Below are 15379 nucleotides of genomic sequence, written 5' to 3' on the forward strand. Positions count from 1 at the left end.
AGGGGAGGACCTGAAGGGGGGCGGCAGGGCAAAAGGGACCCCTGAAGCCCTGCCGCCATCAGAGATCAAGCATCTGGCATCAGGGATCTTCGGACCCAGCAGAAGGATCCGTCACAGGGGAGGTGTCCTCCCAGGGAAGCCAACGAGACATTCACCTGCCCCACATCAGGAGTGGGCCCCCCTCACTGACGCTGCTGGCAACCATAGCAGGCCCCTTAACCCCTCAGTCTCCTCCCTATCACCCTCCTCAGGCCCTTTCCCCGCCTCCAGCTCTCATCTCAACTCCCAGTTCCCAGCCCTCTAAGCCCCAGCGCCCCGGCGACCACCTCTCCCTCCAGGTCTTGGCCACACTCACCCCCATCCTGGGACATTTGCCAGATCTCTGGGAGGGAGATCGTTTGTTTGGGCGATGCCCCCTGGTGGCATGACAGCGTCTGCCTAGACCCCTGACCCCTAGCCCTCAACTCCCTGGGCCTCCTTTGTGTGACGAGCCGCCCCTCTGCTCAGCAGCGTGGTTGGGGGCCAAAGGGAAAGCCAGCCCCGGCTGGGCCCCCGGGCCCCACCACTTATCTCCTTGCTGGGCAGCTCCCCTTGGCCTTTGGGTCTCTCCCTGCTCCCTCGGCCCTCCTCCTGGGCCGCCTCGATGAAGGAGCCAGATGCCATCAAGCTGTTTGTGGGGCAGATCCCGAGGCATCTGGAGGAGAAGGACCTGAAGCCCATCTTCGAACAGTTTGGTCGGATCTTCGAGCTGACTGTCATCAAGGACAAGTACACCGGGCTGCACAAGGGTGAGGGGTCGGGCAGGCTGAAGAGGCTTCGGGGTGGGCTGGGAGGCTGGGGGTAGCTAAGCCAGGCTGGAGGGGTGGAGCGGCTGGGAAGGGCTGATGTGGAAGGAGAGGAGTTCAGGGCTGGGGAAAGTGGATGGAGGAGCATAAAAAGAACTCAGCTAGTGATCAGGAAACCCAGGTGAAGGACTAAGGAGGGCCTTTTTTGGGCAAAGAGTTGTCAAGAGGGCACAAAGATGTGGATCCCAGACATATGGGGGTGTTGATGTCACATGGGATGAACTCAAGAAAGAATGGAGGGACAAGAGAGCTGGTTTGGGAGATAAGCAGCTGGGTAGGGGTATGTGTGTGTGTGTGTGTGTGTGTGTTTGTGTGTGTGTGTGTGTGTAGCAAGACTGAGAATCTGAGCAGCCTCAGATAATATTGGAATGGGGGTCAGGACACAGGGTCAGGTGCTTAATGTGGAAAGCGTGGAGCTGGACAGGGCAAGGCAGCTCCAGGACTAAAGAGAGGGACTAGGAAGCAGGGCATGAAGGCTGGGGATTGGTAAAGATCTGGAAAGTGTGGGAGGCTTAGAAAGTTAAGAGAGTGAGGGAGAAGGGAGGGTGCTCCTCAGGCCTATCCAAGGGCTGTGCGGCTAGGCAGGGCGGTCGGGGTCAGCACTTGGAGAGCTCCACGCACTGGAGATCCCAGGGGCCACACTAGCTCCCCCTCCACCTGGCACAGGGAGGAGGCACTTCCGGCTAACTGCTCTTCCCTTCCCTTCTCTATTTCACTCTCCACCCTCCACCTGCCTATGGTGGAGTTGGGGAGAGATGAGGAAATAGGGAAAATGGGAGAAGAGAGGGATGATGGTGACCAAGATGGAGGGAGGTGGAGGTGAGGGAGAGGGGAAAGGAGAACAGCTCAGCAGGAGAGAAAGCCACACTACTCCAACTTGTCTGGCGGTCACATGGTCCTTCTCCTCTCCTTACACAAAGCCCATCTCCTGACAGCCCAAGTGTCCTCCCTCTTCCATCACCACCAGTATTTAGGCCTCCGGGTGTCTGCCCCACTTCTGGGGCAGAGTGTCTACCCCTTGGAGACACCTCCCCACCCCAGCAGGCAGAAGATGACAAGAATGGAAAGCTTCCCAGTCGTCAGTCTTTGGAAGGGAGCCTTTCAGAGAGGGGAGATGGAGGACTCACCGCCCCCCGCCATGTTTCTCTGCCCCTGCCCCTCCTCAGGATGTGCCTTCCTGACATACTGTGCCCGGGATTCAGCCCTGAAGGCCCAGAGCGCCCTACACGAACAGAAGACACTTCCAGGGGTGAGTCCTGCCCTTTGCAGGGCCAGGGGGCTGAGAAGGGCCATAGAAATGGCAGGAGGCTCACCACCCTCCTGACACTGAGCATATTTTCCACCTGCTCTCATCACCAGGAAGTCCCTCTCTCTCTCTCTAGCATCCATCTTTCTTGCTACAGATGCATGCATTTCTTGTTACCCAGAGAGACGGAAAGCAGCGATTAGTGGAGTAAACATGACTTTTACCAGGAGCAGATGCAGCCCCTTCCCCACTTCCCAAGCTGCCCATGGGGCAACACTAGAGGGAGGACCCGCTGGTTGGAAGGTGTGGGGAAAAATCTCTGGACACCAAGTGTGGATCAGGGTGAGCAGGAGGCACCCAGGCACTCTTTTGTCACTCTGGAAAGGCAGACTGGCTGGCTGTGAGATGAGGGAGGAGTGCCTGTGACCTGAGAACAGGCAGCTGGTGCCGGCTGGATTGGCATCTCGGTGCTGGTTCTTGAGCTCCCTTCTCCTTTCTGTCTACCAGGAAGAGTCCCATGAACAAAGCCACAGAGCATTAGGGTAAAGCAGGGCCTGGGCAGGCCCAGGCAGGTCTGGGCTGGAGGTAGGCCTGAGAGTAGCAGGCAAGGGCAGGGACAGACATTGTAGATGATCAGGCCTGATGCCACCAAGTATGCCCAGGGAGGCAGGGGTGGCCATGGAGGTGGCCCCTCTCCTGCAAGGTCCTATCTCTTTGTGTCTTCTTCTTCCCAGCCAGCCTTGCTTATTGTTCCAAGCCTGGGCTGGCAACTGAGGGCAGGAAGAAAGAACCTTGGACTGTCCCCCTTCCCCGGTCATGGAAGCTGGGGGGAAAGGATGCCCCCACTCCCTTTGCTATCTGTCTGCTCTGCCTTCTTCCAGACTGTGAATCCCAGCAAGTGCCTTCCTGAGACCTAACTCCATCCCCACCTTCAGCAAACATTTGCTCAGCAGGGTCTGGGTGCCGGAGACACATCTGTCCTGGCCTCTACTGCTTCTCCAACATGGGAAGTGGAGACTGCTGCTGCTCACCCATCTCTTCCTAAGAGGGAAATAGAAAAAACAGATGGGGAAAGGGCAGGTGGAGACCTGGGAAAATTAGAACTGCTGCAACCACCCCCAACTTCAAACCTTGCATAGGTCCATGACCCAGCCCTTCCGTGGCCTCAACCTTTGAGCACTGCTAGGAAAGCAAAGCCAACTGCGGCAAATCCACCAAAAACCCCACCCCCACCAACGATCTTATCCCAGTTGGTGGCAAGAATAGCCATTGCCAGTCGCAGCCGGAGTTAAGGGTCATGCACGTGTGTGAGCTACAGGACCCAAGGCGAGTGTGTGTTTGTGCATACAGGCATGTGAGCTCCTGACAGGCCAGATGTGCGGGGTTTGGGCACACGTATCCCTGGCAAACCTGGTCCCCATCCAGTCCCAACTTGCCTTCCCCGCTTTTCTCTGTGGAGGCCCCTCACAAATCAACAGTTTTCATCTCCATCACCATTTGTCTTTTTCTGTTGTCTCCCTATCTCGGAGCCCTGCAGAAATGAGAGGGGGTCAGAGCAAAAGGTAGATAAAGAGGATTGGAGTGAAAACATGGATGAGAGACAGCCTGGGGATGGGCATGAGCCCCAAGGGTGATGTGTACCAGTTGTGGGTGTCTACCCTGGGTCTGTGCCCCTCGAGCTGCCTGGCAGCTCAGGCAGAGCTCCATCCTGGGTGTGGAGAGGCGCCACCTGCCCTTCTTGAGGAAGTCCAGGCCAGGATGGGGGTGAGGAAGAAGGGCGCCTGGTTAATGATTGTCTAGCCCTGCTCCAGAGCTCCCAGGTGACGCTGAATTCTCCACTTTAGTCCTTGCCCCAGGGGACAGAATCCAGAGGGATCTGACAGAGCTTCCAGTAGGAAATGAGGGTTCCATCCTCCAAGGCAGACCCTCATCCAAAGGGTGTGAAGGAGCAGATCCAGGGCAGCTGTGGGGAGCAGACGTCTGTGACCCTTTGTCTTCCTCAAGTCTTCTCCTTTCACCTGCATTCTCCCCTCAGTGTGTGTTTGCACGTGTGTATGCATGCACACGCGTGTGTGTGCATTGTGTCAGCTCCTGCATAACTGTGTTCTTCCTACTGTTTAATCTCCATGCCTTCCTACTGCAGGTGTTTTTTTTTTTAATGGGAGACATTTAGCCCCCCCTCCTTGCTCCCCATCTCTGTCACCCCCAAAATCTAGAAGGTGCTACCATACTAGGGTGATACTTTGGGCTGCAGAGAGAAAGAGAAAGAATGGGGGCTGGGCCTATAGCTGCTGAGCCCCATTTCCTCTTCTCTGCCCTAAGAGTTCCCAGGAGTGGCTCTGCCACAGGTCCCTGCATTTGTCCTGTGAGCAGGGTGTGGCCTCCTGGAGGCGGTGGAGTGGGGGTTGCCCTCTGTCCAGCTCTTCCCCCTTCACCCTGAACCAAAATCCCACTTGGGGGACATGGGCCTTCCCTGTCGGCCTGCAGTCAGGAAGGTGGATTCTGGCCCCACAGAGAGAACCCGTGAGTGGTCTGGGACTCCCGGAACAAGTGTGGAGCCAGGAGCGGCAGGACCCCAGGCTGTACCCTCAAAAGAATTAGATTTTGTGAGAACTGTGAGGTCTTCTTGGAAGTGGAATTTTTGCTATTGGCGAGGATGAGGGCCTTAAAAGTGACCGTGGTGGAGGGGCTCCGCGATACTAGGTTGGGGTATAAATAGCCCCTTCTTCTTTGGGAGGCCCGAGGGAGGGCCTGTCACCTGGTGGGTAGTAACTAGGGAGGAGAGGCACCGTGCCTGGTTGCCAGGTAAACAGGGCACAGCTGGACTCAGGGGAGGGGGCAGGTGTGCCCGAGCTGAGCTAACAAAGCCTGAGCTCCCCACAGGAAGTGCCAGGCCACGAAGAAGGAGGCTGGGAAGGGGACACTGGGGCGCCAAGGGCCCTGTCTGTGACCGTGTAGGGGGAGCCTACCGTAAGCACGGTCCTTGCTGTGGTTTGTACACTTGTGTGTCTCTTTGTGCGAATCCACATCAGCCGTGGGTATTTCTCGAGATGCTATTTTTGTGCCTGGGAGCCTATGCCAGGAGGGAACTGCATCCTTTCTCTCTGGGTCCCAGGTTCCCATCTCCATCTAGAACAGCAAATCCCCAGGCGTGCTGGGAAGGGGCTAGTGCCAAGCGTAAGAATCCCCCAACCCTGGTTCTGATTCTACTTCTTGTGAGGTGGGCATAGGGGTGGGTGCCTGGCTGCAGAGGTGCCTGTGAGGGAATTTCCTGAGTGCTTTGGCTAGAGCACAGGAGAGAAGGAGGTGAAAGCCTGTGCACCCGGAGCATCTGCCCCACTGTGCTTTGCCTGCGCATGCGCACTCGTGCGCGCGCGCACACACACACGCCTAAGGAGATTGAGCTTCGGATGGGATAATCCCAGATTGGCGGGCGATAAAGCTGGGGGCAGATTGGCTGGAGGATTTGTGTGACTGTTACCCTCCCTCCCCACCAGCTGCTCTCAGATCCAGAGATTTGGGGGGTGGGCGTGGGGCTCTGGGATAGGAGTATCAGTTGAAGTGGGGCTTACATTTGGTCCGAGGCCGGGAATACCTAACTGGTGGAGTCGGCCAGACTGACTGGCATGATGGACACCTGGGTGAGGATCCAGGGTGAGAAGGGGCAGGGGCAACTGTGACTTCTGTACTTCTTGGCGCTAAGTGATGCCACATACAGGATCTCCACATGCTGGAGCCCTGGAGCTGACCGGAACCTGACTAGACATCGCCTGGCCCACTCCCTTGTTTTACAGATAAGGAAGTTGAGGCCCAGAGGGGACAAGTGGCTTGTCCAAGGTCGCCCAGCTAGTAAGTGGCAGGGCAGGGCTAGTCCTTAAATCCAGGTCTCCTGACTCCCAGTCCAGTGCCTTTCCTGAGGGTACCTCTAGCCTCACCCTCAGAATGTAAATGGATGGTTTAATTTTTTTGGTCACTGGAACTACTGCCCCACCATCAGATGAGTGGGGCAACCAGGTGTGGTTCCAGCTGTCAGAGTCCTCAAGAGCAAAATATTTTCAGACACGAAATACTAAGTCCTTCTCCTCTTTCTCCAGTTCCTATAATACTCCCCACCCTGGTTAAGAAAATCAACCTGCAGGAGTAATTTCCAAGTCCTCTCACCAGACAAGAACATGGAGAGTGGAACTAGGAATTTCTCCATTTCCACTGAAGACTGAACAAAGGGAGATACTGCAGGGGTCTGGGAGAGGTTAGAGCTCTGGAGGACTTCCGTGCACAGGGTAAATTGCGAAGGAGCACGGGACAGCAACTCCTCCTTTAGAGCCCTCCAGGCACCAAGGATTTGCTCTGGAGGAGGGAGGCAGGAGAAGGGATGGGATGGCCCCTGCAGGGCCTGCTCTGCAAGCCTCCCTCCAGAATCAGGAAGGTTTTCTGGGCCCCTCCCCCACCTCCCAGCCCCCACCAAATCCTCCACCCCCAGCATACCCTGTTACCACCCCCCACCCCACTCCTTCTCTGGGTGTGTGGAGCAGCAGAAGTGATGACGTCACCACGGTCGCCAGGGCGACGGGGACGGATAAATCAGGCTGAGTGGGCGGTTGCCATGGTGCGCATTCTCCCGTTGCCACGGAGACTGGGCATCTGCTCCCTTTGTGCTGCCCGAGTGCCTTCCCCCTGGGGTCAAGGGGTATAGGGGGGCAGAAAGAGAGGCAGACACAACTCTAGGGGTCAGAAGGAAGTCTGGGTCTCTGTGAGGTCTCCCTCGGTCTAGAGTCCTCCTTGGGGCTTCTTCACAGAGTGGCCTCTGTTGCGCCCACTTTGTAGAATTGAGGCAATTCTTATTAAATAACCCCTTGGTTGGCCTCTCTCTCAGGCCCCGGGTCCTATGCGCAGGCCCCCTTCTCCCACTCAGGACAGCAGCACCCATCCCTGGCCAAGTCATTGGGAGCCCAACCTGAGCCTGGAGCTGTGCCCATGAGCATCTCCCTCTACATCCTCTCTCTCCGTGCCTCTGATCCCCTCAGGCCTTCATCCAGAACAATATTGGGCCCTGTCCCTTCCTTCCTATCAGAAACTTAGAGGGCCTGGGGCTTGCCCCTCTAGTCTCTCTGCAGGGCCCGGCCTGGGAGGGCTCTTGGGTGTTCAGAGGAGGTCTCCAGCAGCTGCCTTCTCTTCTCTCCTTCAGATGAACAGGCCGATCCAGGTCAAGCCAGCCGACAGCGAGAGCCGAGGAGGTAGGTTCTGTGCCTTTGGACTCTGTCCCTCTCCTCCCACCCTCAGGCCCAGGGCCTGGAGTTGTCGAGGGGTAGCCTTTCTTGAGGGAGAAAGCCCGACGATTCTGAAGAGTTCCCAGCTGTGGTGAGACCGGAGTCAGTGTGGCCAGAGGGGGCGAGATCTGGGGGGGTACAGATGGCAAAACCGAGGCCCAGGGCGGAGTGCGAGTCCCTCAGAGCTGGGATGAGCAACCTCTGCAATGTACCCCATTCCCTAACCATCAGCCCCCACAGCCACTGGCCCCTAGGGTAGCGGAAATAGTGTTAGGAGCTCTAGGGAAGGGTGGAAGGAGAAGGGCTGGGAAGGCAGCAAGGAGGCCCTGAACATGCCCTCCTCCTGTGCCCTATCACCCAGAAGACCGGAAGCTGTTTGTGGGGATGCTAGGGAAGCAGCAGACAGATGAGGATGTCCGGAAGATGTTTGAGCCCTTCGGCACCATCGACGAGTGCACTGTGCTCCGGGGGCCAGATGGCACTAGCAAAGGTAGCCCACCCACTGCCCCTTCCCCACCGGGCCCTTCCCCTTCCCGTTCCACCCCCATGGCTCCCTAGGCATCGGGTTCCACTGCGGAGTCCCATGGGGATGGGTGCTCACCCCTCTCCTCCTCCATCTCAACCTCTCCAGGTTGCGCCTTCGTGAAGTTCCAGACCCACGCCGAGGCCCAGGCAGCCATCAACACCCTTCACAGCAGCCGGACCCTGCCAGTGAGCCCCACTCCCCTGCCCCTGGGCCTCTCCTTCCCACCCTGCCCACCCGCCAGGCCCTGGCCCAGATAAGCAGTCCACTCAGGATGGGCTATTTGAATTTATTGGAAAAGAATGTTCTGGCAGAAGAACCAAACCGCTTAGGGGCACCCTCACATTTCAAATGGCATTTCCCCACCTCCCCACTCCTCCCCTATACCCCATCCATCTTCAGCCAAATTTCCCTCATGTCCCTCTCCTTCCCCCTCCATTCCCCAGCCCTCCCTTCACCCCCATCTCTTCTCCAGCCTTCCCATATCCCCCTACCCTCATTTGCTGGGGCACCAGGACACTTTCTTAGAGGCCCCACGTACACCCCTTTTCCCTGCCCCTGCACAGCAGCGTTAGGTCAGTGACCACCCTAGAACCCACCTCTAAATTGGAACTGGCTGACTCAGAAGGCTGTGCACTTCCCATAACTCACAGCTCTCCAGCATAACTCACGGGGACTTGGTGGAGGGGACACAGCATTGGGTAGAGAACTGTGTCCAATGACCCTATGCCCCTTCCAGCTTTGAGATTCTAGGATTCTACCATCGTCCTTGCAGATGCTCTAATTTGGCTTTTATTCAGCTCAGACTAGTATTAAGATTTGAGGCACACCATGAGGACTGGGGTGTGGGGGCAGAAGTCGTGGTAAGGCACGCAGGGCAGCTACAAGGGAAGACTAGCCTGAGATTAAACATTTGCTGTGGCGACCCAGGGTGGGGATGATTTCCAGTTCAGGGTCCTCACAGAGAAGCCAATGATGCCCTTTCCATTCTAGTAGGTCTTTCACTTTCCAAGCATATGCCTTCACATTCCTCAATTTTTCTTCTAGCTTCTAGCACATCCTAGCACAGGGAGAGGGTGGGATTAAAATCTCCCCATCTGTCATATGCAAAATGGTGGCCGCCCTCTCAGAGAGGCCAGGCCATGCCATGGGGGTGGAATGGAGACCAGGTCCTGAGGGCTCTGGGGAGGAGAGACCCTGACCCTGCACCTCTGACCTGTGTGCGGGCCCGTGCCCAGGGTGCCTCGTCCAGCCTGGTGGTGAAGTTTGCTGACACTGAGAAGGAGCGGGGTCTCCGCCGCATGCAGCAGGTGGCCACCCAGCTGGGCATGTTCAGCCCCATCGCCCTCCAGTTCGGAGCCTACAGCGCCTACACCCAGGCCGTGAGCACTGCCCCCAATGCCGGGCCAGCCCTCCTGACCCCCAGTATCTTGCCCCCACCCTTCTGATGCCAAGACCCGGGGCTGGGAGGGAGCCAGGCTGGGGCATAGGAGGCCTGCCCCACTCTCCTCTCCCCTCCCCCCAGCTGATGCAGCAGCAGGCGGCCCTGGTAGCGGCTCACAGTGCCTACCTCAGCCCCATGGCCACCATGGCTGCTGTGCAGATGCAGCACATGGCTGCCATCAATGCCAATGGCCTCATCGCCACCCCCATCACCCCATCCTCAGGTATGGCCTGGGCAAGGCTGGGCAAGGGAGCTAAGCATGGTAGGGGTAGGGAGAGGCACAGAGCATTGCTCAGGGAAGCCTCGGGGTCTAGGAGGGACTCAGGGGTCAGAGTGGCCTACTTCCTCCCCTCCGCCCGCAGACTTCCTGACTGGTTCTCTGCGTGTGTGTGTGTGTGTGTGTGTCTGCTCCTCTGCTCTGTTCCTGTCGCTTTCTCCTCCCCAGGAACCAGCACCCCTCCTGCCATCGCTGCCACGCCTGTCTCTGCCATTCCGGCTGCCCTGGGCGTCAACGGCTACAGCCCGGTGCCCACTCAGCCCACTGGGCAGCCTGCCCCTGATGCTCTGTATCCCAACGGGGTTCACCCCTACCCAGGTGGGACTCTCTGCCTGCCCACCCCATCCCAGCAACCATCTAAGCCACCACTCCCATTAGGGAGGCAGGACACACCTTCCCTTCCAGCTGTGGGGGTTACAGATGCTTCCTCCTGCCCTGCCATCCTGGGTGGGGATGATCCTTCCTGTTGGGCTCAGCCAAGAAGCTGAGGTGTAGAGCAGTGAAGCGACCTGTCCAGGGTTGCAAGACAGTCAGACCCAAGTCTTCCTAATGCTGGGCTCTTTCCCCTCTTCCCACTGCTTTGTGCATTTCCATCTTCTCACTTCACACCCCATGCCCAGAGAAGCTCTGCTCCCCACCTGCCTGGCCTCGGCCCAGAGGCCCAGAGAGGCACTGGGGGCTCCCACTGCATGCCACGTCCACGCTCATGGTCTGTGCTGCTCTCCCCAGCCCAGAGCCCCGCAGCTCCCGTGGACCCCCTGCAGCAGGCCTACGCAGGGATGCAGCACTACACAGGTGAGGCGCCCTAGCCCGGGCCCCTGCTCAGGTGGGAGGGGCAGCAGGAGGAAAAGAGGTCCAGTAACTGGGTCTGGGCTTCTTGGCTCCCTGCCAATCACCCTCTTCAGGCTTTACTGACAAGCCCAACTGTGAGGAGGGGTCTTTAAGGGCAGCACACCCAGGGGTCTGAGGCAGCTCCTTCCCTGACAACCTCTCAGCCCTGCAGCTGCCACTGGCCTGGGCTAGGGGAAGGGAGACAGGGTTGGCTGGGAGGGCTTAAGAAGCCAGGGAAGCCCCATCAGCCTCTCTGTCCTCCCCACCCCAGCAGCCTACCCAGCAGCCTACAGCCTGGTGGCGCCTGCATTCCCGCAGCCTCCAGCCCTGGTCGCCCAGCAGCCCCCACCACCCCCTCAACAGCAGCAGCAGCAGCAGCAGCAGCAGCAGCAACAGCAGCAGCAAAGAGAAGGTACTGCCTGGGGCCTTGGGAGATCGGAATGCCCTCGTTATGGGCTTGGGGACTCCCTATTGCCCTGTGCTGAGCCCAGCTCTTGCCCACGTGTCATGATGAAAGCAAGTGGGGAGGGGGTGGCTTGGCCCACACTGTCGAGGACTGGGACTGGAGGGCCCTCCCAGGATCTGCTTTCCCTGGGACCTTTGCTCCTGGAGTGTGCGCCTCCCAGTCACTGAGCTCTTCCTTTTGTCTCTGCCGCCGCCCAGGCCCTGATGGCTGCAATATCTTCATCTACCACCTGCCCCAGGAGTTCACTGACTCAGAAATCCTCCAGATGTTTGTCCCCTTTGGCCATGTCATCTCAGCCAAAGTCTTTGTTGACCGGGCCACCAATCAGAGCAAATGTTTTGGTAAGAATATGATATGGCACATTTTTTGCCATATTCCAAATCAGGACAAGGTCTAATACATTTGAAGGCATTTATGGTCACAGTGGACCCAGTATTTGAAATGCTGACTATCCAAGAGTACAAAAGAACCATTTTGACACACCCAACATGCCACACCCAGCTGCTGCCCAGGCCCGTCTCTTCTTCCTTCAGCTTTTCTCTTAAAAACTGGCCAAATTCATGCCTCATGAGGTCTGAAATAGGCTCATGGTCTGGGGATGTTTGGTTTGCAAAAGGCAGGCTTAGGGAGTCGGTTTTAGCTGCCTTCACATCTTTGAAAGGCTGCCTCAGGGGAAAAAGGGAATGTTCTTCTCTGCTTCAGAAGCCATTTAGGGCCTGGAAGTGGCCATTTTCAAAGGGCAGGCTCAGAGTTATCCAGGCAGAGGAAGGGGTCCCTGCACAGAATGCTGGGAAGAACGTGGTAATTTTAGTGGCTGGACTGGATTCCTCCATTCAACCCATCAATCAACAAGTTCCTACGGAATGCTGCTAGGTGTCAGGCAGCTTTCTAGGCATTTCGGACACTTGGGAGACACAGGGTAGTGCTGGAGGTCTCCTAAGCACAGGAGAGCGAGGTGGGGCTGGGCCGGGCCTTATGCCCCTCTCACCCCAGGCTTTGTGAGTTTCGACAATCCGGCCAGTGCCCAGGCTGCCATCCAGGCCATGAATGGCTTCCAGATCGGCATGAAGCGCCTCAAAGTCCAGCTAAAGCGGCCTAAGGATGCCAACCGGCCCTACTGAGGGCCCCCAGGTGGGTCCCGCTCCTGTGTTGTGGCCTCCCTCCCCAGCTCTACACACTGCAGCCAGGGCCCTCAATTGGACTGCCCCCCACCCCTGTCCTCCACCACCCTCAGGGATGCCCACCCCACCCTTGATCCTGAGCACTCGAAGCAGGGGACTGGGGCAGCTCCCTCAGCTGTTTTTCAATAATCTGAGTCACTCTCTCTCTCTCTCTCACACACACACACACTCTGTGACCCCAGAAAGAGCCAAGTCTTTGTATATATCTGTGTCCACTCCCTGGACCTTCCACAATATCCGGTCTCGTTTGTCTGGTCAGTGTCCATGTCTGTGTGTGTCTCTTTCTGGTTTTCCTTCGGGTTGGAGTAGAATTAGGGGAATAGGACTGGAGGATTAAGGGGTTGGCTGAGGGTGCCAGAGGGCCCTAGAATCCTTGGCTCCTAGAATCTCTGTTGTCCTGAGAAGTGAGGACATCAGCCCTGGTTGCCCTGGACTTCAGGTGATTTTTCCCACGTAGCAGCAGCCCCATGGGGCAGCAGAGTGCACAGGACAGACTGGGGGAGCCCATTTCCTGGCCTCTTGGGAGTTGCTCTGGTTTAGGTGGAAGAGGTTGAAATGCGCTGCCTGTGAAGTTTACTTATCAGGTCCCCTCCACCCCCATTGCTGGCCACCACCTCAACCTCATGGCCACAGAGCTGTAAGCCTTGTTTACTTTCACATTGTTTAATCTCCTTTGGACCAAACCCTTGAGAAAACACAACCCAAGAAAAATACCCACATTTTCTGTTTCTCCCCTTTCCCCCCAATCCTGGCTGCTTAACTCCCCCTACCCTGGGGGCCCCCCCAGCCCAGGGCCCGTGTCCATTGTCGGCCGAAGCCCCCATCCCCGGACCCCTGCTCCGGGCCCCTGTAAGTTGCATGGAACGAGCGTGTTGTCTTTGGAGCCGATTGTTTGTTATTTGGGGAGGGGCCGCGGAGGGAAGCACCCCCAAGCCCAAGGTCAGGGCCGGGGGCAGCTCGCGGGACGTGCTTGGTCTACAGTGGTTGGTGACTGTGGTCTGTGTTTGTGCATTTCTCTCTTGCTTTCTGTGTTCCTTTCCAAAAAGGAATGAGAGCACTACCCGGGGGCCGGGGGTGGTCTCACCCCATGAGACTCCATCCCTGAGCTGTGACCTGGGCTCTGCCCTGGCCTTCTCTGTGGATGTTCCCTTTCTTTTTTCCAGGTGTCTGTCTCTTACATGCACTCCCTTCTCTGTCTCTCTCTCCATTTCTCTGCCTGCCTGTCTGTTGTCATCTCTTTGCCTCTCTCCCCCTCCAGTCTTTATTTTTCTCATGGGCTGTTTGACTATTTCCTTCCTAATATCCTCTGGTTTCCTGTATGGTTCGCCCCCTCCCTCCTGTCTCCTCTATCCCTGCTCTCATGGCTGGCGGGTGGGGGCAGATGGGTCCGTTTGGACTGAGGCCTGATGATCTGCCTTCCTCAGGCAGCCCCATCCTAGATGCTGTCACTCACCCCAGCCCCCTCCCCTCCCCCAGAGCCCATGACCCACATCATGGGCTCTTCCCCATGCTTCACCCATGTTTCTTCCTTCACAGGTCTGGAGATACCAGAGGAAGGGGCGCCTCACACCCTCTTCCCACGACTGGCCCCGGCCCTCTCCGCACACCTGCCCTGGGCCTTGACTGGGTTCTGGGGCAAACGCTGCTTCGTGGCCCCTGGGGGGCACAAGACACCGGCCCCTCCCACCCCCTGCCTCTCTGAAGGGCCGTGGCTATGCTTCCCTGCCTCCAAGGGCCCATTTCCTCCTAGATGCCCTTTTGGCCTTTGTGAGGGAGCGAGGAACAGGCTCGAAGGTTCCGGGGTATCTGCCTTCTGCTGGGCTCCTGTGACGGGCCTTCTGTGCCCAGCGTTTGTACTTGCCTCCCCCACCAGCGGGCCTGTTGTACCTGTGCAGGCCCCAGGAGAGCTGCAGAGGCCTGCCATACACTCCCAGCCCACCCTCACCCCAGCCTCTTCCCCACATTAGGGGTTTCTTGGAAGCTGGCTCTCACTCCCCTCCACCCTCTAGCTAGAGGTAGGATATCCCTGACTCTTGGGCTCCCAGCCCTAAAACTCACTGCCTCCCCCAAGGGCCCCCTCTAAGGAGAGTGTGGGGGAGCCCTGAGGGCTGCCTCTCTGCCAGTCAGCCACAGAGACCCTCCTCCTTTCACGAGGAAAAGACCTTCCCCTGAATCCCTAAAAATGTTTACAGTCTCTGCTGGTTCCCTCCGTGTAAATACCACTACCACCCGTGCGTTATCCAGCCCGCCCGGCCTGGCCCGGACGCTGCCATCTCTCTTTCTGGGAGTTTAGACAATGTTGCCCTTGGATTTTTTTCTCTCTCTTAATTTCTCCCTTTGCTTTGGGGGGTAATTGGATATTGGGAGGAGGGGTGTGGGGAGGGGTAAAGGGGTTTATTACCTGATCATTTTCTTTAGGAAGGTTTTAGGGAAAAGAAAATGGGGTGGGGGTGGGAGTGGTAAGGGGAGACCGGGGAGTCAGTTTCAGACAGTTCTCTATGCTTAACTTATTTATTTATTGCATTTTACTTTCAAAGAGTTGGTCTTTTCTGTCTAAATAAAGAAAAAAGTTTAAAAGCATCAAATAAGAGTCTTGGAAGGTTGAGGGTAGGGGATTGTTCCCTGCCCACACTGGGAAGGGGGAGGGAGGTAGAGAATGAGGTTTGAGAGAGAAAATCCCATCAGGGAAGGCCAGGCCCTTGCTTCGGAGCAGCATCCAGGCCTCGTTCATGGCTTCATGATCCTATCCCTTAGCCCTTCTTTGGGGCTTAATTCTGGAATATCCTGTAGAGTTGGGCACAAGGAGATCTCCCCTGTCCGAGGCTCTCCTCTGTATCCAGCCCTGTCCCTCTGAAGGCTGAGGACTTGCAGTCTCACATCTGGACCTCCATTTCTGCACAGAGGCCAGTGTGGATACTAGGAGCCAGTTGTGACACCACCATTTACTAACCACTGCTCCGTATGTCATTCTGTTCCTAGCCCTTATTGTGCATTTCCTCATTTTATCTCCTAACAACCTTGTGAGGCAGGATATAGTTTATTTATTTTACTTACTTATTTTGCGACAGGGTCTTGCTCTGTCACTCAGGCTGGAGTGTGATGGTGAGATCATAGCTCACTGCAGCCTCGAACTCGTGGTTCAGGGGATCCTCCTGCCTCAGCCTCCCAAGTAGTTAGGACTATAAGCATGCATCACCACGCCCAGCTCATTTTAAAAAACGTTTTTTTTTGTTTTTGTTTTTGTTTTTGTAGACAGGGTCTTGCTATGTTGCCCAGACTGGTCTTGAACCCCTGGGCTC

The 15379-nt window shown here is 57.0% G+C and overlaps 2 protein-coding genes across 7 annotated transcripts in view; one reads left to right on the top strand and one right to left on the bottom strand.

Moving 5' to 3' along the window:
• Positions 1 to 2255, bottom strand: part of RIIAD1 (regulatory subunit of type II PKA R-subunit (RIIa) domain containing 1) — a 15656-nt gene extending 13401 nt beyond the window's left edge. Inside the window, exon 1 of the mRNA XM_011973527.1 lies at positions 2159 to 2255. Coding sequence (XP_011828917.1) covers positions 2159 to 2179 — 21 coding nt within the window. The 5' untranslated portion in view covers positions 2180 to 2255. The remainder of the gene's footprint in view (positions 1 to 2158) is intronic.
• Positions 1 to 14665, top strand: CELF3 (CUGBP, Elav-like family member 3). Of its 6 annotated transcripts, none has more exons than XM_011973521.1 (13): positions 1 to 788; positions 2012 to 2094; positions 7277 to 7325; positions 7720 to 7848; positions 7990 to 8069; positions 9120 to 9263; positions 9407 to 9548; positions 9771 to 9920; positions 10332 to 10397; positions 10705 to 10845; positions 11097 to 11240; positions 11893 to 12030; positions 13617 to 14665. In XM_011973521.1, the coding sequence occupies exons 1-12, from the start codon at positions 644 to 646 to the stop codon at positions 12018 to 12020; spliced, it is 1401 nt and encodes a 466-aa protein (XP_011828911.1). In that variant the 5' UTR covers positions 1 to 643; the 3' UTR covers positions 12021 to 12030; positions 13617 to 14665. The 6 variants fall into 6 exon arrangements, with proteins under 6 accessions (XP_011828911.1, XP_011828913.1, XP_011828912.1 ...); XM_011973523.1 differs by having other exon boundaries at positions 10708 to 10845; XM_011973522.1 differs by having other exon boundaries at positions 7 to 788; positions 7723 to 7848.
• Positions 14666 to 15379: the final 714 nt, after the last annotated feature.

Source organism: Mandrillus leucophaeus, unplaced genomic scaffold (assembly GCF_000951045.1).
Source record: "Mandrillus leucophaeus isolate KB7577 unplaced genomic scaffold, Mleu.le_1.0 Scaffold139, whole genome shotgun sequence".
NCBI classification, from domain to species: Eukaryota; Metazoa; Chordata; class Mammalia; order Primates; family Cercopithecidae; genus Mandrillus; species Mandrillus leucophaeus.